Genomic DNA, 22,664 nt, shown 5'->3' with positions numbered 1-22,664 from the left:
AAAGGGGGAGGCCTATGTTCAGCAGTGGACGTCCTATGGCTGAGATGATGATGATATGAACCATGGTTTTTAATTTGAAAGAAAAATTCTAATACTAGTTCCGTCCGCGTTTCGAGGCAACTACCCCTAGCACATATAGATAAAAATGAATCTATATAGCTATTATTCCTGAAAATCAGTTCAATATTTTGCATGGACGGGGTATATTTTACATGACCCCTCCCGCTGTGGGTGCAGCGTGAGGGAGTGTCAGACTCTTACTGACTAAACCCCATCATGTTCCTTCTTAAGCCCTTTATGTACCAGCGCCGCGGTAACTCGCGCGAACAATCCCGCAGCCATAAATACAGGTCTTTCAATTAAAAAGCCACGGTTTCCAATATTAAACACTATTTTCTAAGCAATATGGTCCACTTTCCATCGAAATAACTAAGGCACTATTATTGCTCAATATCATCTGCCTAGCCTTTTCCCAACTATGTTGGGGTCGGCTTCCAGTCCAACCGGATGCAGCTGAGTACTAGTGTTTTACAAGGAGCGATTGCCTATCTGTCCTCAACCCATTTACCAGGGCAACACAATACTCCTAGGTAAGACTGGTTGTCAGACTTACTGGCTTCTGACTACCCGTAACGACTGCCAAAGTTGTTTAAATGACAGCCGGGACCTACAGTTTATCGTGCTTTTATTGCTAACTTATTACTATAAAAATCAATGTTTTATACTTTATTTATCACAGAAATTAATGACCTGTTCATTAACATTTTGAAATGCTCGTTTGAAAATTGTAAAACCTTTTTCTTTCTCACAATATTATTTTGGAAATATATGTTTTATTTCTTGAAAGAGCCGTGTATGTACTTGGCTCACCCGCCATCTTAAAATTATAATGATAACCGAACCATTTTCAGCTGTCAAATTGGAGATTTGACCAATGGGGGGCTCGATTCTGCTTATTTTACTTAAGCGACATACGATTCACATCCGACTGAGATCCAATCAGGACTCAATTACGATTGACGCGTATGTGGCATTCCGCTATTTTATTCTTTTAAATATAGGTTTGATCCGTTTCAGTGATTCAATAATGAATCATATTGTCTACAAATGTTTTACGATTGCAATATGATTGTAGGGCAATCAACAGGTATAGACCAAATGGCAAACCAATCGCACACCAATCAAATGTCATTGGAATACGATTGGTCTTATATTAGTAGCAGAATGCCCGATATGGTTAAAACTGCTATTGCGATTCAATTTTGACATTATTAACTTAGGAGAATCGGGCCCCTGGTTATCATTATAGTTAAATGGTGCAACTTAGTAAACTAAATGGACGTAACAATTTATATACTGCTTATTGCGAAATTAAAACTTATAATTATATATTTTCAATCTTAATAAGCATCTTCTTCTTCCGAGCCTTTTCCCAATCATGTTGGGGTCGGCTTCCAGTCTAACCGGATTCAGCTGAGTACCAGTGCTTTACAAGAAGCGACTGCCTATCTGACCTCCTCAACCCAGTTACCCGGGCAACCCGATACCCCTTGGTTAGACTGGTGTCAGACTTACTGGCTTCTGACTACCCGTAACGACTGCCAAGGATGTTCAATGACAGCCGGGACCTACAGTTTAACGTGCCATCCGAAACACAGCCAATGGTGTCTAAGATATACTTAGAAAGTACATACAAACTTAGAAAAGTTGCATTGGTACTTGCCTGACCTGGGATCGAACCCGCGCCCTCATACTTGAGAGGTTGGTCCTTTACCCACTAGGCCACCACAATATATACATTACTTACGGCCAGTTTTTTCATCAAAAGTTAAAGTTAAAGTAATGTCTAAAGTTAAAGTAACGGTCAAATTTGTTTTTTCAAGGCTAAAGTGACAGCAAAATTCATAGAAAAATTGAATTTAACCGTTACTTTAACTTTAGACATTACTTTGACTTTTACTTTGGCTTTAACTTTTGATGAAGAAACTGGCCGTTAATAAGCATACATTGTGTAATTTAAATTATATAACATAAAACAAAATCTTTGTACCTTATTTGTTTAAATGCAAAATTATTTTCATGTGACGAACTAAGCACCTAAATTTAAGAAAAAATAAATCTATTACTGTTGACAGTACCAACAATAATATTATAACCTCAAAAAATTTTAAAATTTTTGGTTAATATTTCAATTTAAAAAATATTTAGGCCACATGTGAATTTTCAATAACAGACTAAAAAATACATAGACAGCACATTTAAAATCTAGCTGCTTTTTGAACTGTTTATTTTATAAATTAAATGATCTGTGATCAATTTGAGTAGGCACTCAACTAAAGGTAAAAACTCTTGATTTGACTTTTTAAACAATAAACTACTGCTTAAAATAATGGCTCAACTAATTAATTAATTTTTATTTTTGTAATTACATTAAAGACTTTTAACCATATCTCTTACTAATATTATAAATGCGAAAGTAACTCTGTATGTCTGTTACGCTTTCACGTCTAAACCACTGAACTGATTTTAATAAAATTTGGTACAGAGATAGAGTTGACCTTGAGAAAGAACATAGGATAGTTTTTATCCCGGACTTTTGAAGAGTTCTCTTGGAAACGCGATACAACCGAGTTTTTAAATAAAAGTCCTATCAAGATTGTTTACCCTGTAGTTAAGTGCCTTCTCAAATTAATTATAATTAACTATAAAATTATGTATAATAACGACAATATAACAGTGAGCTTACATGAGTACCACTAATCAATAAAATTTGTACAAAATATATGAATTCCATAGATTTACAAACATGTAATATAATAGACAAATCAAACATACCACCTCTCCCGAGCCCATTTTCCCAACTATGTTGGGGTCGGCTTCCAGTCTAACCGCGTGCAGCTGAGTACCAGTGTGCCACAAGGAGCGACTGCCCTATCTGACCTCCTCAACGGTTACCGAGCATAACGATACAATTGTATACAGGTTGAGGCATTTTTGTTGGTTTCTACTGTATTAATTCAGGTATTTTAAATGTATCTAGTAGAAAATACCGAATTAACAAAAAAGTATGTTTATGTACTCTATTTGAGTATGAACTTAACTAAAGGTTAACAATTTTGATTTAAAAAGTTTTTATTTAAAAACTCGCTTTAAAATGCGGCCAAAATTCATTCAATAAGTAATAAAATAATAATTAACCAAATAACTATTTTAAGCAGTAGTTTATACGTTATTTTATATAACTTTAGTTAAGTGCCGATCCAAATAGAATATAGACTCGTTTATTACATTACACATTGTAAAACACCAAGGCACACAAAATATACCTTTTCTATATTTATCAAAACCTGTAAAAACTACTATATAGAAAGATTTGTACTGCAACTGCCACAATTTTTGACCTGAGCTTCAAATTGAGCCAACCTCTTCTGTAAATGCATAATTGTTGCATCCTTTTGCTTAAGCTGCATTTTCAAGGTAGTTATTGAATCTTCTAAGGCCCCATAAACCGCTTGGACCTCAGGTTGATAAGAAAATACTTGTGGAGGCTCGTCAAGACAGAAAAACTCCCTAACTACTGGATGGTTAGGCAACTTACTCAAAATAGCATTAACAAAAATCTGTAACCCTCTAACTCGGTCTTCCAAAAATGCAGGTTCAAAATTATCTCTGAACCACCGTTTTCCAGGCAATGGTAAGTTCAAATTTGGTTGCTCCGCCTTTATTCTTGAGTATAGTCTAACAAAATCTGTGTATCTACGAAAAACTAACCAGGATTGGTCACTATTGTCATCTTCAACCTTTAATTTGTAAATAGTGAATCTGGCCCGTTCTTCCATAATTTCATACCCAACTATAGGAATTTGTAGCGACTCATATTTCTTAATTTCTTCACCGTGTAAACTTAAATCGATGTTACTAATACTGTTTTGAATAGTTCTGAAGTCACGGTACCCTTCGTTTAAATTCCCAGTGCTTTTATAATGATTTCTGGTTTGCATATTATTTCTGCGGGGTTCCATCTCATTGTCAGACAAAGCGGAGTCATTTTTATAATGTTTCTTGTATAGTTTTGTAAATCTCTTGACTGGGGCTTGCGTGTCTTCGCTGGATGTCGAAGAAACTTCGTTATTCATACCGTCTCGATTGTTATTTGCTTGTACTAAATCCATTTTGTACTGTTTATCTGAAATGAAGAAAAAAATATGTTAGAGCGTATTTTTTTAACACGCTTATATTAGCAAATTTGTAGCTTCACTTGTAACTGTATATGTATGTACTGTATATAAGAAAATCTTGGAATCTTAATTTGACCCACTTCCCGGTCTTCGATTAGGATGAAATTTTGCACACGCTCTGAGTTCTGATACATGACTAGCTAAGAAACGTTACAAAAAGTGTGTTTTTTAGTTTTTTTAAATTTATAACAAGCTTAAAAAATATGGAAGTTCTCATTTCGACCTGAATGTATGTTTGTGTATGATTTCGGGGGTTATTTCTAAAATATTCGCATAAAAGGGTAGTGAATACTAAGAAGTCCTATTAAGATTATTGATCTCCAGTTAAGTGGTCTCAAATGGAGTACCTATAGTTTAGTGCAAATAAAATTCAGGTCTAATTATATGCTTTTCGGCTAATTTAACAGTAATTAACCATTAAAACATGTTACACTTTCTTCACACAACAATGACCCAGATTATCTTTCTAAAAAGTAAATATAAACATACAACTTTCATTTTGAAATCACCCAGTTGTTGCTAAGTATAAGGTAGTATTTTAATTTCTTTACATTTCAGTTAATTAATTTTATAGTACTCTCACTATACCTATAAGAGGAAGTTTGAAAGTAGCGCCGGTATCAGAAAAACTGCGTGGAAATCGGCTGTCATGGTATGGGCATGTGATGCGGAGGAATGAGAGTCATGTTGTGAGGAAGGTGATGAGTATGAATGTGGACGGATATAGTGGAAGAGGAAGACCAAAGAAACAATGATGGATTGTGTGAAAGTCGATATGGTAAGAGAGAATGTTACTTGTGAGATGACGGCAGATAGAAGAGTATGGAAGGAGAAAACATGCTGCACAGACCCTAAATAAAATTGGGATAAGGGCAGGAGGATGATGATGATGATTTGAAAGCCTCAGTCTTCTCGAGTAACATAGACTATATTTTATCTCGGTGGTTCCTATGGTAAGTAGGTGAAACCGCGGGAATACAGCTAGTATTAAAATAAGTTTCAGTACTTGGTTAATAATATTCCACATGCATCTTGACTTTATCAGACGTATTTATAATGCATTAGTTTAGATTAGAAATATCAATAAAATACATAATTATTATTGTAGGAATAAATAAATACTGATGTCATTAGATAAGTTAATGTCAATGCTAATGTAAATATTGGAAAAACAGGTTTCTATAGTTCCTAATGATGTCATAATCAAACATTCAAGATCGCACTACCATTTACATCTATCGGGTGATATCTATCGGGTTTATGAAAACGAAAAATGACTCCTGTCGCTAAACCACTGAATGGATTAGGTTTATTTTTTTACAATTTGCCATAGAATATCATAAAGTATATGTGATAGGATTTAATGTGATTATGTACAACACACCTGATATATGTTTATGACAGATAAATATAGGGCCAGGCCACAACAGTGCGTTGCGGCGTCGCATCGCAAAAATCAACGACGCATATCATATTAATCGCATAGCTGTGCAATGTTGTTTTTGCGATGCGACGCCGCAACGCACTGTTGTGGCCTGGCCCATACCTATATGGTTTGTGTACAAAAAAACAGATGCACTAGAAGCCTGTAGTGACCCTAATATGTATCGAACAACATTTTTAATGTTCTACAATAAAAATAAGAAAAAAACATACATTATACTGATTTTAAAGAAGAGAAAAAAAACATAATTTACTAATTCATGACAAAGTTATTCAACACACTGCTAATCTCAGGAACAACAAATATTTTGTTGTTCCTGAGATTAGAACAACAAAATATTTGTTGTTCCTGAGATTAGCAGGTTCAAGCATACAAACAAACTCTTCAGCTTTATAAAATTAGTTCTCAAAATCAAAAATCATTTATTCAAACTTGGCTGCAAGACAGCACTTTTTGAATGTCAGGAATTTACAGAAGACAGCCCCCAAAACGCCCACCCTTCACCACTTCCTATGTGTTTATGCTGGGAAGAAGAAGTGGCGCAACAAACTCCCCAGCAACACTTGCCGTTTTCCCATGGTTTCACCCATGCCCTGAGGGAACTACTGCCCATACAGGGATAAAATATAGCCTATGTTACTCCAGAAGCGTGCAGCTTTCCAACAGAGAAAGATTTTTTCAACTTAGTACAATAATTTCAGTCCCCAAACAAAAAAAAAATCTTATTTATTAAGTATAGATAAACTTTTGGTTATTATTTTTTCTGTCCAAGATTTTACAGACAAGTCACAGCAAAATAGTGATAGGTATTAAAGTTACATACTTTTTTTACGCCATAATTTATAACTTACTGTTTTGAAGAAAATTTTGTAAACAACTACAAACTTGAAATGGCTTTCTGTTTTAGCGCACGTATTTCACAAAATAAAAGATTTTTCAATATTTCTTTTAGGGTGACAAAGATTAGTCATTGGTACTAGGTTGACATAATTAACAGGAGTCAACCTTCGAGCCAATTAAAATACAATAGTACTTACTGCGATTCTACGTGAAGTTATGCTCCAACCATATCGCTCATAACAAAGCTGGATAACACTATTAAACCATATTAAATTCAACTCTAGCACTCTGTTTCGTTAACTTATTGAACAATCACTAACTTCAAAACGTAGTTTTAACGTTAATACGATAAAAGTTAGTCAAATAAACAATATTTTTCGCAAAATACAACGTATGGCGATGAGTATTGTAAAATTACTAATTTTGACATTTTTTTTTGAAAGCTTGCTTTCTCAATGAAATAAGATTTCTAGCATTTTCTTACATTGCTATCTCATATATTACTAAAAGAGAAACTGAGACAAGTTATAAGATAAGAAAAAGATGCTTGTGTCTAAACTTGGAACGCAATGTCACGTTTCTTTACTCACAGATTTTTTTTTGCTACTTGTTGATTCAAAAGTAGTTGAGTTAAAAAGAGAATGGTAAACTTCTATGTGCTCATTTTAATTCGTTATTTTACTGTTTCACTATAATCGAAGAAGTTGTTAGATGAATCTTAAATGATATTAGTCTTGTTTATAATAGAAAAAAATCATGTTTTTCATTTTTTCATTATTTTAAGCATGTGGAGTACGTCATACACTATATGATGCATGTAGACATGGGAAAAACGTATCATTGAAAAGAAAAGATTGATATGTATCTTTTGATCACTGGGATATGTATCACTCTTTTGTATCTCTATATCCTTTCTAATCCGTGAGTGACATTGTACTGTTGCTCAGAGTGACTCGCTTCGTTCAATTCAATCCAATGTATCACTAAATCAGTACGAACTAAGAGTGATAGATTCGTTTAGGATAGATAGATTCGTATATCAGTTTATAATATTTTTAAGTTTATTTTTTTTTATTTTTAAGTTTCTATTTTTCATTTTAAATTTAAGTTTACGATTTATGTAATTGGCTGTTAAAGCCGTGTAAATCGAATAAATAAATAAAAATAATGGTCAAACACTTATTCTCGGTATCGAGAAAGTGAGACAGAACATTCTAAGTAGGGAAGTGCGAAAGAGATGTCTGGTCTTTCCGATGAGAAACCGTGACGCCAGCCGCTCAACGCTGTGTGTGCGAGCGCAACACAGATACAAACGGACGACGGATTGAATGAGTTGTTAAAGATACACTGATACATTCGGATTTGAACTAATACAAAGAGTGAGTGATAAGAACGGAAAGATACATATCTTTTTTATCTATCACTCCTGAGTTACCCATCTCTAGATGCATGACATGACAGACGTTTCACGTTGACAATGGCATCTATGATATTTCACAAGAAAAATACGGCCGTTTTTTGAGCACATTTGTATTTATTTACAATAAATAAACTTGCTACATTTACCTACTTCGCTTCATAAACTGTTAACGTGAGCCGAGTTGGCTCCTCCATCGCTGTGTTCTGGTTAAATCAAGCGTGGTTCGACAGTTAAGTACCTATTGTAGTTTGATTTTGTGTTGTTTTTCGCAATGAGTTCGCGGTGTATCTTGTGTGGACCACCTGAAGATTCGAGCATCACTCTGCATCGGTTCCCGAAGCCTGGGATAACAAACGCTCTGCGGTATGTTATGCAGTGTCAACCAATGACAATAATGACATTATGAACTACTGTCTAAAAAGTTGTGCTGTTAAAACTCAGCCGGACTGACAAAGGGTCCGTCCAAACAGACCAGCTCGGAGAGCATTAAAAAGCATGCAATCGGAGCCAAACGTTGAGAAAAAGTACGCGATCGGAGCCGGTCAGCTCTGCTTATTATTTCACACCGAGCGCCTTTGAGCATTCTTAATGACAAAAGCAGTGCACATGCAAAAATAAACTTTACTACAAATACGGAGAACTCGGTTTTCAACGTGTTAAGAATTTGCTCTCCTCTCCGTGCCGGTCTATGTGAACTGAATGGACCCAAATTGTGATTCCCGGGTTATATTCCAGGAGATAAAGTTAGGAATATTGAATATTTGACGAGTTGACAAGTTTTCAAGGCAGAATTTGTTTTTTATATCGTTTTCTAATTTTCGCACATTTTTTTAATTTACTTAGTTAGATTTTTTTATTATTATTTTTACTTATTTTTTTTTCTTTGTGCTTATCGACATATAATATTAAGTAGTATATTAATTTTGCTTAATATTTTTTATATTTTCAGCTGTGAATTATGGGCAAAGTATTGCTTCCCGAACCAGGCCGGGTCTTCGTCACCACAATTTCAAATGGAACTATTTAACAAGCAGAAAATGCTGTGCAACAAACATTTTGAAGAAAAAGTATTTAATCAAAATAGGTTGTTAAGATCTGCTGTACCTACCGTTCCTGTGTTACAAGTAAGTAACTAGAAACTGAAATCTTGGTGGCCTAATGGTTAAAGAACCAACCTCTAAGAGCTCTGCCTCATTAGGACGCCATGGCGACGTCGCCGGCTACGTATCCAATCAGTTAGTATTGAAATATATGGTACCTAGCTCATGGTGATGCTTTGGCAACGTCGCCAAATTGGAAGCGTGGCCACGAGCTACAGTTCCCTACGTGGCGTCTCGCTACTCTGGCTTGACAGCTTGGCGTTGCCACTATAATGTACACGGTAAAGTGCACCTCACTCAGTCGCCAGTGTGTTCGCCAGCCGCCATTTTGGACGTTTTCTTCTACATCCATACCTGATGACGTAAATGAACTGACTGTCGAGACGCCATGGCCACTCGACTTGGCGACCATCGGATGCCAGTTGTAGCCAGACCTGCGCTGCTGGCGAAGTCGCTATCGCGTCTTTATATTTAAGTACACTTTGCGGGTTCAATGTCAAGTCAGGCAAGTACCAATGCAACTTTTCTGAGTTTGTGTGTACTTTCTAAGAATATCTTGGACACCTTTTGTAATCTAATTAAACTATTCTAAGACTACCCACTGACCTTTTTTTTTAACGACATCAAAAATCATCAAATGACCCCTCCCGCTGTGGGTTAGCAGCGGTGAGGGAGTGTTGGACTCTTACTGACTAAAAACCGTCGTGTTCCGTAGTAGGCCTTTTATGTACCAGGGCCGCGGCAACTCTTTCGAACAATCCCGCAGCCTCGGCCTCGCTGGATGACCCACTGACCCGATTCTGACTTGGGACTAATTCAATTTTCCTATGTTTCAGATGGCTCGAACACCGTTCTGTATTTGCTGCTTGAAAAGGGATACTGCTTACGTCAGTTTAACGGGCTGTAAACACGCAGAGTTTATCAAAAACCACCCAATAAAAAAGGTAATTATATCTCTCAGCTTATTAGAAAAAAAAAAACAAAAGTCATTTATTCAAAGTAGGCTGAAAATCAGCACTTTATGAACGTCAAATCTACAAAAGACTGCCCCCAAAACGCCCGCCCTTCACCACTTCCTATGTGTTTTTGCTGGGAAGAAGAAGTGGTGGAACAAACTCCCCAGCAACACAATTCTGTCTGTATGATTTGAAGAACCGTTAACCTGCCCAGATTATTGCAAAGGACTAGCTGTTCCCCACGGTTACACCTGCATCCCGAGGGATTTAATCACCTTCCGAGCCTTTTCCCAACCATGTTGAGGTCAGCTTCCAGTCTAGCCGGATGCAGCTGAGTACCAGTGCTTTACAAGGAGCGACTTCCCTATCTGACCTCCTCAACCCAGTTGCCCAGGCAACCCAATACCCCTTGGTAAAACTGGCTTCAGACTGCCCGCAACGACGGCCAAAGATGTTCAAATGACAGCCGGGACCTACAGTCTATCGTGCTTTCCGAATCACGACTGTTTTGGACGGCACGATAAAATAGGCAGTCGCTCCTTGTGGCACACTGGTACTCAGCTACATCCGGTTGGACTGGAAGCCGACCCCAACATAGTTGGGAAAGGCTCGGGAGATGATGACGTAATATAGCGCAATTTAATTGATCATTTTAGGAGCACCTAACATATCTAAAACATGCAATTCATGTATCCTTACTAACAATATGGACATTTTTCGGGCCCGTCTTTTGAAATCTTGACCTTCAAAAAGTGCTTATTTTCAGCCTATCTATACTAATATTATAAAGAGGAAAAATTTGTAAGTTTGTATGTAGGGGGTAATCTTTGGAACTGCTGGTCGGATTTCCAAAATTCTTTCAGTTATCTATATAGCTTAGCTTCAATGATCCTGAGTGCCATAGGCTATATTTTATCCCGGTACGGGCAGTAGTTCCCACGGGACGCGGGTGAAACCGCGGGAAAACGGCTAGTTTTGAATGACTTATATCTTGTTATCTCTTTTTAGGGTTCCGTACCCAAAGGGTAAAACGGGACTCTATTGTTTTCGCTCCTCTGTCCGTCCGTCCGTATGTCACCAGGCTGTATCTCATGTACCGTGATCGTAAGAGAGTTGAAATTTTCACAGATGATGTATTTCTGTTGGCGCTATAACAGCAAATACTGAAAACTAGAATAAAATAAATATTTCGGGGGGCTCCCATACAACAAACGTGATTCTTTTGCTCATTTTTGCTCGATATCCAGAAATATACATAGAATATTAGTTTGGATGGTACGGAACCCTACGTGCGCGAGTCCGACTCGCACTTGGCCGGTTTTTTTTCATTCAGCTGCGGAAAGTAGTTCCCTTGGAATGCGTTTAATATGTATATTTTCTTTTGGTTTCAGATTAACGAAGATAATCCACTAATATGCTATGAGTGTCACAATATACTGAAAAAAATCAAAGAGTTTAGATTAAGAGTTGATGAAAGCTACAAAATATTATATCCACATGTAAGTAAGTTAGCATTGTCCTAACTTTTAACCAACTTTCGTAGGGTCTCTCTTATTCTTACAGCCTTTTTATCGTCCCACTGCTGGGCTGCGGCCTCCTCTCACACGGAGAAGGATTGAGCATTAATCACCACGCTTGCTCAATGCGGGTTGGTAATTTCAGACTATATAGTCCAGGTTTCCTCAAGATGTTTTCCTTCACTTTTTTATCTGCCATTGGTGTCTAAGATATACTTAGACAGTACTTGGTAGGTTCAGTCTTCTACAATATGAAGTGTGTTTGTGTGAGTTTACTCCAATCATTTTTTTTTCAGGCAACTGTACCAGAATCAAGTTACAGAAAACCTAAATTACAAGTATACAAAATACCCGATGTAATTATTTCCAATGATTATGAAAATATTGATACGAATATAAAAGTAGAAATGGACACTGCTGAAAATTCTACCGTAGAAAATACTGATACAGATTATATAGAAGAAGAAATACCTATGGCAGAAAATAAGAATATATATCATGAAGAACTAGTAGAAAATTTTGATCATAATTATGCAGATTGTCTAGAAGAAAATGCTACTGCAGAAAATTCTACCGTAGAAAAGTTAGAAAATAAGGGTACAAATTATGTAGAACAAGAAAATTTGGATCAAAATTATACTAATTCCTTAGAAGCAGAAATTGCTGCTGCAGAAAATTCTACCGTAGAAAATTTTGAAAATAATCATATAAGCATAAAAGTAGAAACGGTTTCTCCAGAGGAGTGTACCGCAGAAAATTCTACTACTGAAATCACTAGCGCAATCAATTCTGAAATCGATTTAATAGAAGACACTAAGAAAAGAACAAAGTTAAAAAATATCGAAAGTGCCTTCAAAATTATTAATAGCAACCAGAACGATGCCTGTATGAGTTTCTTAGCTGCGTCTTTACAAAATATTTCGAAAACACTACTTAATGACAATTTGAATATTTTATCTAGTCAAAACATTACGAGCCTTATTAACCTGAGAAAAAAAACAGAAAACACTTCGAAAATAAGTCTGGATGGTGACGTCAAATTATTGGATAACAAGAAAGATATTTTGAAAAAATCACTTACTAATAATTGTAAAATGCGTAAACGTAAATTACTTGGTAAGTGTTTTAAACTTATATTCATTACCAGCTTCCGCCCGCGGCTTCGCCCGCGTCAAGTTCGGTTATATCGCGTTTCCAAGAGAATTCTTCAAAAGTCCGGGATAAAAACTATCCTATGTTCTTTGTCAAGGTCAACTCTATCTCTGTACCAAATTTTATTAAAATCAGTTCAGTGGTTAAGACGTGAAAGCGTAACAGACAGACAGACAGAGTTACTTTCGCATTTATAATATTAGTAGGGATTTGCCTAGCTTTTTCTGCTTAAAATAATGAGTCAATCGAATAAGACGTATATGGTTTATGGTTTCAGAACTGAAAATATCTTCAAAAATAAAAAAGACCAAAATTACTAGAGAAGAATTAATGGAAGAGAGATCCCGAACAGCAGTTTCCCAAGCATACGCGAACTCTTTATACCGCTGTGACAACTGTTTACTAGGATTCTATTATGAAGATAATTTTAAAGACCACATGAAGAGAAAACATAGTCCGGTAAGTAAAGTTCATCATTTTACCCCATTTTTTTGTTTAAAAAATCATCATTTTACCCCGTACTCTGCTGCGGGATTGTTCGCGCGAGTTACCGCGGCGCTGGTACATAAAAGGCCTACGAAGGAACACGGGATTTTTAGTCAGTAAAAGTCTGACATTCCCTCTCCGCTGCTAACCCACAGCGGGGTCATTACATTATGATTTTTGCCAAAAAAACCGTATTCTAGACACCGATGCCATGCACTCGTGTGCTCACATACTTATGGCCGGCGCGTGCCGCGCTCGCCGCGTCATGCGCCGCGATGTTATAACGAGTGATGCATCGCGTGTGACGTCACTCGTAGAGATACGTCACGTTCGTATCAATTATATATTGTGTTTAACTTTAAACGTGTGTAGTTCTGTTATAAATATAGCTCGCGTTGGATACGATTATTATCAAAATAATAGTTTTGCATTCAAACTGTAGATATATTAATTGTATTATATTACATGAACACCATTTATTAACTGCATTTTGCTTGGTCTAACATTTTTCTGTTACGATGAATCCGCTGTTGTCAAATAAATCGAAACATGACATGTGTAGATCGAGGAAAGATTGAAGTAGTAGTAGTCATTATCGGAATTATATGTATGATGAACGCATCATAATCATTGAGATTAATCTTTAAGATTAATCATTATGATGCAAGCATCACAAATCGTGGCTCGCGAATATTTGGTTATGCCTTTATTAAGTGCTTTTGAGCATAAGTTGAGTTAAAACAACTGCTATAAGATATTTTAATTATAAGCGATTAAGGAAATACTAGTGGAATACCCGGCTTCGCTCGGGTGAAATTTGACTCATAATACACGTCTAGTTGCAAAATGTAGGTAGAAATTTCTGTAGTCATCGAGTCTCAAGGAATATTAAAGGAATAAGCAAGGCATAGATTCGTATAGCTTCGTTCGTTATGTTTAATAAATATAATAAATAAAAACTGCAAAAGTTTTTGCACAAATTATTTTTATTTCAAATTAACATTCAAAATAAACTAACACAAATTAACAAAACATATAATTTTTAAGGTTTACTCTGTGTAAACCTCTTTGTTTTAAGCACTCAGTCTTTTTCTTTACTTTGACAGGTAGATATAATAATAATAATCCCTGTTGCCCTCTTGTTGCTTTTCAGTGACTGATTCCCGGGGGCCCAGTAAGTGAGTTGGCGAGTCTCCACCTGCCATTTTAACATGTATTTAATACATTGTCATCGGCAGGTGCCATAGTTCCCGTAGTTTCCCCATTCCTAGTCCATTAGCATCCCATCACAATAACCCAAGTAGTTTTCATCCATAGTTAGCAATAGTTTAGCACAGAACCGAGGATTGTCCTTGGGTACATTTCTATAGTGTATACAGGGATAATCGTCGGTTTTGTGTCACCATTTCATTAAAGTTGTCTCAAAAGGGCTTCAGCGTGTTGGCTTCGGCCCCACGTTCGCCTCCCAAAAATCCGGGACTCTATAGTCCCGAGGTCTGGAAGAGACAATAATAATAAGCCTTTTATTCTGAACCAAAACATAGTTACAAAAACATACATAAAATATTATTTACACTACAATATGTCTCGTAGTTCAGTGTGCCTCTTGGCATAGGCCTCTAACTTCTTCCATTGGGTTCTGTCCCTTGCCACTCTTCGCCACTTATTTCCTGCCGTGAGTCTCAAGTCGTCTTCCCATCGCATTTGTTGACGTCCTCTGTTGCGTTTGCCATCTCTGGGGTACCAATCGGAGACAACTGTACTCCATTTGTTTTGCGGGTCTCTCATCATGTGGCCAGTCCACCTCCACTTCTGTTGGTCAATGCGTGTTAGTATATCCACTATTTTGGTTTTTTGTCGTATCGTGCTGCTTCTTACTCTGTCTTGTTTCTTTATGCCGGTCATACTCCTTTCCATGGCTCTTTGACAGCGTTCAAGCTTTTCCCTGTGGTGTTTTGTGAGTGACCAGTTGTCAGGTAGATAAGTACTTACTAATTTTAAAAATAAAATATGAAATTGTGGTTCTTTATCCAAATTGGCTAAATCAAGAATAATATTAGGAAGTATATGTAAATTGTAATTTTACAATGAGTACTTATCCGAGAATTTGGCAAAGGTACTTATAAAAAAATATTCTCTATTATACATCAGAGGTTGATTATCACAAAATTTCTCTATATATAACATTTTTCGATAAATATTAATCACCTTTCAAGCCTTGTTCAGTGGTATTGATAATTTGAATTTTTACATCATCGAATCTTCGAACTCGAAATAATTGCCGAGGAAGTTTAAAATCAATTGCTTCATTCAAACATCTTTCCCATTCTTGATCGTCAAAAAGGAGCCCTCTTGCTTGAGCAGCTTCTCGAAATGAGTTGTAAATAATATTTTCATAAGTTCTAACATTCAACTCTTCGTTATCGACCTTAAAGGAGAAAATATATTAGATAAATATTCAAATAATAATAACTATTGTGAATGTATGTAGGTATATCCTCACATCTCTATCCGGTAATAAGTATTATTTTTCATTTTACACCCACAGCACTCGCAATAATTGAAATTATCTGCAAAAATATATTATACAATTAATAATGTCTATTGTATAATAAGAGCCAGCCAAGTTCAAGTAGAACTTGCGCATGAAGGGGTTCATTTCATTATCAAGAAAAACGGTGAAAAAATCGTGTCTGTTTCTGTATGTGTTCATGACACCTCAACACAGGCTATGCGTGTGGTCATTTATTATTATTTGTCGAATTATAGAGAAAAAATGTTGAGCCGCTTACCGAGTATAATGTTGTCGCATTCCACACATCGACTGCACATTTGCTTTTGTTTGCCATCTCTTGCAAATATTTTGCCATTACAAAAATTGCATGTCACTGGAAGTAAATAAGTACTTATTTTATTTTTAAATGCAGAAGGCTCACAATCCACACTTTAAGAAGAAAACAAAACAAAATTCACTTAAAAACACAACCTGCCTACATACCTACTAAAATACTACACACCATCTTTACGAAGAGCCCTTCGCTCCATCCACTTTCCACAATTGTGACAATGTTTACCAAATGCACGGAGATTCGGCTGTTAACAAAATGATATAGGTATCATCAAACAAAAGACTAAACGAAGACAGAGACACGACCAACGAAACATTTTATGAAATACTTACGATTTTCGGCATGATGTGTGTAATCCAAACAAAGTAAATGACTATGACATTTGAACAACTAAATGACATTTTGAACTAAAACTTCGACTTTGAGGTTATGGTTATTATTCTTCTTTCTATGGTTTTTATCGCAATCGGCCAATCTTAGGTTTAAAGAAAAAACACATAACAAAAAGTATATCATAAAAAGTGTCAAAAACAATATTTTCGCGAAACGTCAACGACTGACGAAAAGTATTTTTTGATAAGATCGATAAGATTCACTAAACGTTGGCGATGCGTATCTAAGCAACGTTTATTAACTACCCAAGATGGCGACTGTGGTTTGCTTGTCAGTGCAATTGAAATTTAACGAAATTCTCCATAATCCGAATTTTGCGGATATATGTTGTCGACTCAAAATTAATATTTTTTTATGTTTTGTTATTCATATAAGGTTTCGATCGAGTCTACCGTACCCTTTGACGAAATTATTAATATAGATAGTATTGCAGTTATGCCGACTGCGTTTTATATAAGGGAGAAATAAAACTATGGATTCCATTCGCAGTTACATATTCACTCTTGTCGAGAGTTGAGACACGAGCGCGTATCTCATAGAAGACTACCGCTCGCTCTACCCGAACTATATAACGACTATATAACTATATAACGATCAACTTTATTCGAAATTGGAACTGAGTTACAGAGCCTGCCACTAGACAAATGATCATACAATGTCATCCACACGGTGATCCGCTCGCACTGACTAAAGGAATATTGATTTAATAGTACGACAAAAAAAAAACATATGTAACACAAGTTGATTTTGGAATACAATCCAAATCAACAAATTGTTACTATGTTTTTTTTTGTCATTTTTGGGAGAGTCAACTATTCATGACTTTTTGAGTAAATGATATGCGTGAAGTCAGTATGTCAATCGGTTAGGGCTTGGTGTATTCAGCAACGCTACAATAGCAAGCTCGAATGATGACAATAATCTGTAACTCAGTTCCAATACAGTTGGTCGTCGCTTTGCCTTCGGTACAGTGTCGCTGTCAGGTGTATCGGCAGTGAGCAGACTCTCAGTTGCCTGTCTGACCGTCTCACATAGTTCGGGTAGAGCGAGCGGTAGTCTTCTATGAGATACGCGCTCGTGTCTGCGGCTGTATAACGCACAAACATCCTACGCGCTAGCCGACACACAGTCTCGACAAGAGTGAATATGTAACTGCGAATGGAATCCATAGTTTTATTTCTCCCTTATATAAAACGCAGTCGGCATAACTGCAATACTATATTTCCAGTATCGCTTATAAAAGCAATACATTATAAGAGTTATTTTTACTCAATTTATGCTCGAAATCAGTACATGTATTGATAGTGGAATTTCAGCTCCTTGTGAACTCGACACTAAGTTCGGATGTAAGCTTACTTCATAGGCATCCAGAGGATTCATACGAAATGATTCGCGATGTTAATGCTTGAATTGCAATCCATGATTGTGGCATCGCTTTGTTCCGATTCAGTTAGTTTGGTGTGATCATTGTTCCCAAACCAAATCTACGCTCCAAAGGCAAGCCTAGGAAATTCACACCAAATGATTCGCGAGCCATGATGCTATCAAAAGAGTTTCTCATCGTTAGTAGCCGACCTTGATTGTGTTACGTGCATCATATGACTCCGATCCAGTTTATTGGAACTGTGATCCTGCCTATACAGTTTATTGAAACTGCAATCTTTCCTTAAACTACATTTCGAGCGATTCACAAACGAGCCGGCATCCCGCGATTCATGATTGCGATCCCGAACTCATCTCTATGAATATAGACTTCATAGCCCATCAAGCAGATTTATAATATTACATGGATTGACATCGACGATTGTGGTACCCATGTAGGTACGAGTCCATACTAGTAATTCGATTTAGTTGTTCAATCATTGAGTCCAAATCTATGATGATGCTCCCATATGCAATTAAAATTGAAACTGCGATCCTAATGGATAAACTCAAAAACTACTGGGCCGATTATAAATATTCTTTCACCATTAGAAAGCTATATTATCTGCTAGTAACATAGGCTATATTTTATCCCGGTGCGGGCAGTATTTCCCACGAGACGCGGATGAAACCGCGGGAAAACGGCTAGTTTTTAATAAAATCATACTCAAAATCATTATGCACACCAGATGATTCGCCAATCATGGTGGTTGTGAAACGTGCATCATATAACGATCCTAACTAAATCGACGCTCCAAGGGCAATCCTAGCAGATCCACACTAAATGATTCGAGAGCATTGATTGTCATGCGTGACTCGTGACGTCACACTAGACACAACTCGCTACGCGGCGCGGATGACTCGGCGAGCGCGGCTCGTGCCGGCGATAGACATCCACGGGATTCATACGATGATTCACCTATGCTTGTGATGCATGCATCCTATAACGATCCAATCTGCGTTCCCTTCAAGCGATCCAGACCATGACAGTAGGGCTTCCAATCCCGCATCCCATGCTCGATCCCGGTATTGGCGGGAGTTGGTATTCAAATCCCTCGGGATCCCGGTATTGGCGGGATCCCGCATATAATTATGAAAAATATTATGTGAGGCAAATAAAACAATAAATTAATCAAATTAAATCAACGTTATTTCACTTTAATTAACGTTAAATGAGATCAATCAAATTACACTTCAATTACTGAGATCAAATATAAAAATACAATCAAGTACAATAGAAAAAAACAGTTTCAGCTGAATGATAAATAATTATTTGTTTTTTTTTTTTATATATTTTTTTTTATCATTCCATTGGAAATGTTTGCGAAGAAAACAGCGTTCGCGGTCGTGAATGGTCGTGCGCATGTTTCTTTACAGTCCCGCAAATCGAGCGGGATCCCGCACACGTAATCCCGCAGCGCTCGTGACTAAAAAATGATGCGGGATCCCGGAATACCGAGATCTCGGTATTGCGGGATTGGAAGCCCTACATGACAGTCGTGAATCGCGGGATGACGACCCTTGTATGGACCGCTTGGAGTGTAGATTAAGGAAAGAATGGAGTTTCGATAAACTGAAATGATGTACGCAGCTCAATCATGGTTCGTGAATCATCTGCTGTGCAGAATGATTTCAAGCATTATTTGAGTAAAAACAACTCTTATAATGTATTGTAATTATAAGCGATTAAGGAAATATAGTATTGCAGTTATGCCGACTGCGTTTTATATAAGGGAGAAATAAAAGATACTATGGATTCTATCCGCTATTGCATCTGCACTCTTGTCGAGACTGTGTATCGGCTAGCGCGTAGGATGTTTGTGCGTTATATAGCCGCAGACACGAGCGCGTATTTCATAGAAGACTACCGCTCGCTTTACCCGAACTATGTGAGACAGACAGACAGGCAACTGTGTGTCTATACCGAAAACCGAAGACAAAGCGATGTCCAACTCTACTGGAACTGAGTTACAGAGCCTGCAACTAGACAACTCATCATACAATGCCATCCATACCGTGAATCATAATGCGCTCGCACTGAGTAAAGGAATACTGAAATAATAGTACGAAAAAAAAAACATATGTAACACGAGTTGATTTTGGAATACAATCCAAATCAATAAAGTGTTACATATGTTTTTTTTTGGCTTTTTTTAGGAGAGTCAACTTTTCATCACTTTTCGAGTAAATGATCTGCATGTAGTCAATCGGTTAGGTCTTGGTGTATTCAGCAACGCTACAATCGCAAGCTCGAATGATGACAATAATCTGTGTAACTCAGTTCCAATAGAGTTGGTCGTCGCTTTGTCTTCGGTATTCTTTACAGACTCTCAGTTGCCTGTCTGGAAGTCTCACATAGTTCGGGTAGAGCGAGCGGTAGTCTTCTATGAAATACGCGCTCGTGTCTGCGGCTGTATAACGCACAAACATCCTACGCGCTAGCCGACACACAGTCTCGACAAGAGTGCAGATGCAATAGCGGATAGAATCCATAGTTTTATTTCTCCCTTATATAAAACGCAGTCGGCATAAATGCAATACTATATATTTCCAGTCTCGCTTTTAAAATCAATACATTATAAGAGTTGTTTATTCTCAAATTATGCTCGAAATGAGTTCATGAAGGCACACCCGATGATTCGCGAGCCATGATTGTGATGCGTGCATCATAATGATTATGATGCATCTCAATCAGAAACATATAAGTCCGATGCAGTTTATTGAATAATCTTTCCTTAATCTACATTTCGAGCGACTCATAGACGATCCGGCATCCCGCGATTCATGATTGTAATGTAAGCTAAGTGTGATAACGAATTCACCTAAAATCGAAATGCATCATATAGCTCCAGAACGATACAGTTTGTTGAATCTGCGATTCTCAATCCTACTCCATAGGCATAACCCCGGATTCAAACACCAGATGATTCGCGTTCCATGATTGTGCTCTGCGAGCGTCCTGAACCAACATTCCATAGCCAATCCAGCAAACACTCCCCATGGACGCAGTCTATATGAGTGTGTTATATGGTCTCATAATACGGTTTAGTTTGTTGAATCATTACGCTCCATGCAGATACACATACCATGTTTGTACACGTGCCATCATCAATTTATATGTATTACTAAAAATAAAATTCCGATGCAATTTATATATATGCGGTTCACAGTCTAACCGCAAAGTCACCAATCGGATCCACACCAGATGATGCGCGACACGCGATTCATGTTTGTAATGCGAGTGCTTTATATTAGCTAATATGGATAAACGGTGTTGTTCGTGTTATAAAAATATCTCAATGTTTAGAGAAAAAGATTGAAAGTTCAATGCAACGGACACAAGGATTTAATTCGCACTCGTCGATGCGGCGCGCATCTATCGTTACGTCACATTAAGGCACACCTCTTTATCGCGACGCGAATGACGCGGCGAGCGTGGCACGCGCCGGCCATGACTATGTGAGCGCACGAGTGCATAGCATCGGTGTCTAGAGTACGGGGATCAATATAAAGATTGTTTTAATTTATGTTTTTTTTTAATCAAATTATTATTAAAGTCATCTTGCACACCAGATGATTCGCGAATCATGGTTGTGATGCGTCCATCACAAGACGATTCTAACTAAATCGACGCTCCAAAGGCAATCCTAGCAGATCCATAACCAAATGATTCGAGTGCATTGATTGTCATGCGTGAATCGTGACGTCACACTAGACACAACTCGCTACGCGGCGCGGATGACTCGTCGAGCGCGGCTCGTGCCGGCCAATAGTATGCGAGCGCACGATAGACATTCAGGGGATTCATACCAATTGATTCGCGAGCTATGATGCTGTCAAAAGAGTTTTCAAATCATTACATTTCACGGTTAGTAGCCGACATTGAGTGTGTTACGTGCATCATATGTCACCGATCCCATATTATGCTGAAACTGTGATCTTGACTACACTCAACACGCGATCTTACACCGATCCACAATAATATAGCAAATAAATAAATAAACAATACCGATTCCCTAGCGATCTCGCGACTCCATGATTGTGATTCGTCAACCTTAAAATGATCCTTAATCTACGCTCCAAGGGCAATCCTAGCAGATCCACACTAAATGATTCGAGAGCATTGATTGTCATGCGTGAATCGTGACGTCACACTAGACACAACTCGCTACGCGGCGCGGGTGACTCGGCGAGCGCGGCTCGTGCCGGCGATATGTATGTGAGCGCACGATAGACATCCAGGGGATTCAAACGATATATTTCGCCTATGCTTGACATCCTATAATGATCCTGAATCTGCGGTCCCTTCAAGGAAACTAGAGGATGGTATTATTTATTTTACTAATTATAAAAGCGGCTGCAAGTTGTGCGGCTTAGTCAGTCTTCCGTCTTCCTACCGCTCGCGCGATACACTACCGGAGGTCCTGACGAGTTACCCCGGGTCCCGGCGCGATATTCAACATATATCTATCAGATCGACCCTGACTCTCGGATCGTGACCGTTCATAACAAAACGGATCATTGCAGGCGCACCGCGAAATCCCGCGAATCTACGAATTTGATGCGCGCTTAATATAACTGATCAATCCAGGTTGTTGAGTCCGCGATCCTAAATAAACTCCATAAGCATTCAAAGGCTATAATCCTTCAAAATTATAGGAATCCCAATTTGCACAAACGAAATTTTATATGGATGATCGCATCCGCAGTAACATCGGCACATTTGCCGAGACTACTGTACGTAGGTTCATGCGTAAGATGTTTTCGCGATCTACAGTCATAGACAAGAACGAGTTCTACATTATAGACTTCTGCTCGCTTTTCCCAAACTATACAATAAGCCAATC

General features: G+C 37.6%; 3 protein-coding genes across 12 annotated transcripts in view; 1 reads left to right on the top strand and 2 right to left on the bottom strand.

Annotated features, from left to right (window-relative positions):
- Positions 1 to 3,248: 3,248 nt before the first annotated feature.
- Positions 3,249 to 6,960, bottom strand: LOC124644699 (sorting nexin-16). Of its 2 annotated transcripts, none has more exons than XM_047184208.1 (2): positions 6,720 to 6,960; positions 3,249 to 4,186 (listed from the first exon to the last, which is right to left on the bottom strand). In XM_047184208.1, exon 2 carries the CDS (start codon positions 4,170 to 4,172, stop codon positions 3,360 to 3,362), a length of 813 nt encoding a protein of 270 aa, XP_047040164.1. In that variant the 5' UTR covers positions 4,173 to 4,186; positions 6,720 to 6,960; the 3' UTR covers positions 3,249 to 3,359. The 2 variants fall into 2 exon arrangements, with proteins under 2 accessions (XP_047040164.1, XP_047040165.1); XM_047184209.1 differs by lacking the exon at positions 6,720 to 6,960 and adding an exon at positions 6,534 to 6,676.
- Positions 6,961 to 7,993: 1,033 nt separating this feature from the next.
- Positions 7,994 to 22,664, top strand: part of LOC124644463 — a 37,949-nt gene continuing 23,278 nt past the window's right edge. For 3 of the 4 annotated variants that reach the window (XM_047183826.1, XM_047183822.1, XM_047183825.1), the window contains exons 1-6: positions 7,994 to 8,305; positions 8,892 to 9,066; positions 9,879 to 9,986; positions 11,390 to 11,497; positions 11,812 to 12,631; positions 12,945 to 13,126. In XM_047183826.1, coding sequence (XP_047039782.1) covers positions 8,214 to 8,305; positions 8,892 to 9,066; positions 9,879 to 9,986; positions 11,390 to 11,497; positions 11,812 to 12,631; positions 12,945 to 13,126 — 1,485 coding nt within the window. In that variant the 5' untranslated portion in view covers positions 7,994 to 8,213. The remainder of the gene's footprint in view (positions 8,306 to 8,891; positions 9,067 to 9,878; positions 9,987 to 11,389; positions 11,498 to 11,811; positions 12,632 to 12,944; positions 13,127 to 22,664) is intronic. The other variant, XM_047183823.1, reaches the window with a different exon arrangement.
- Positions 14,602 to 16,746, bottom strand: LOC124644464. Of its 6 annotated transcripts, none has more exons than XR_006986067.1 (6): positions 16,335 to 16,554; positions 16,152 to 16,246; positions 15,946 to 16,041; positions 15,657 to 15,723; positions 14,728 to 15,581; positions 14,602 to 14,649 (listed from the first exon to the last, which is right to left on the bottom strand). XR_006986067.1 is itself a non-coding variant. In XM_047183827.1 (5 exons), the coding sequence occupies exons 1-5, from the start codon at positions 16,401 to 16,403 to the stop codon at positions 15,563 to 15,565; spliced, it is 327 nt and encodes a 108-aa protein (XP_047039783.1). In that variant the 5' UTR covers positions 16,404 to 16,746; the 3' UTR covers positions 14,662 to 15,562. The 6 variants fall into 6 exon arrangements, 1 of the variants encoding a protein (XP_047039783.1); XR_006986068.1 differs by lacking the exon at positions 14,602 to 14,649 and having other exon boundaries at positions 14,662 to 15,098; positions 15,362 to 15,581; positions 16,335 to 16,527; XR_006986065.1 differs by lacking the exon at positions 14,602 to 14,649 and having other exon boundaries at positions 14,662 to 15,581; positions 16,335 to 16,546.

The sequence above is a fragment of the Helicoverpa zea genome, chromosome 30 (assembly GCF_022581195.2).
Source record: "Helicoverpa zea isolate HzStark_Cry1AcR chromosome 30, ilHelZeax1.1, whole genome shotgun sequence".
Lineage (NCBI taxonomy): Eukaryota > Metazoa > Arthropoda > Insecta > Lepidoptera > Noctuidae > Helicoverpa > Helicoverpa zea.
This window is presented reverse-complemented; position numbering and strand designations above follow the sequence as displayed.

Coding starts and splice junctions, on each gene's coding strand:
- LOC124644464 (XM_047183827.1), bottom strand. CDS start 16,403: ATGTCATTTAGTTGTTCAAATGTCATAGTCATTTACTTTGTTTGGATT. Junction 16,247..16,334: donor CACACATCATGCCGAAAATC/GTAAGTATTTCA, acceptor TTTTGTTAACAG/CCGAATCTCCGTGCATTTGG. Junction 16,042..16,170: donor AAGGGCTCTTCGTAAAGATG/GTGTGTAGTATT, acceptor ATTTACTTCCAG/TGACATGCAATTTTTGTAAT.
- LOC124644699 (XM_047184208.1), bottom strand. CDS start 4,172: ATGGATTTAGTACAAGCAAATAACAATCGAGACGGTATGAATAACGAA.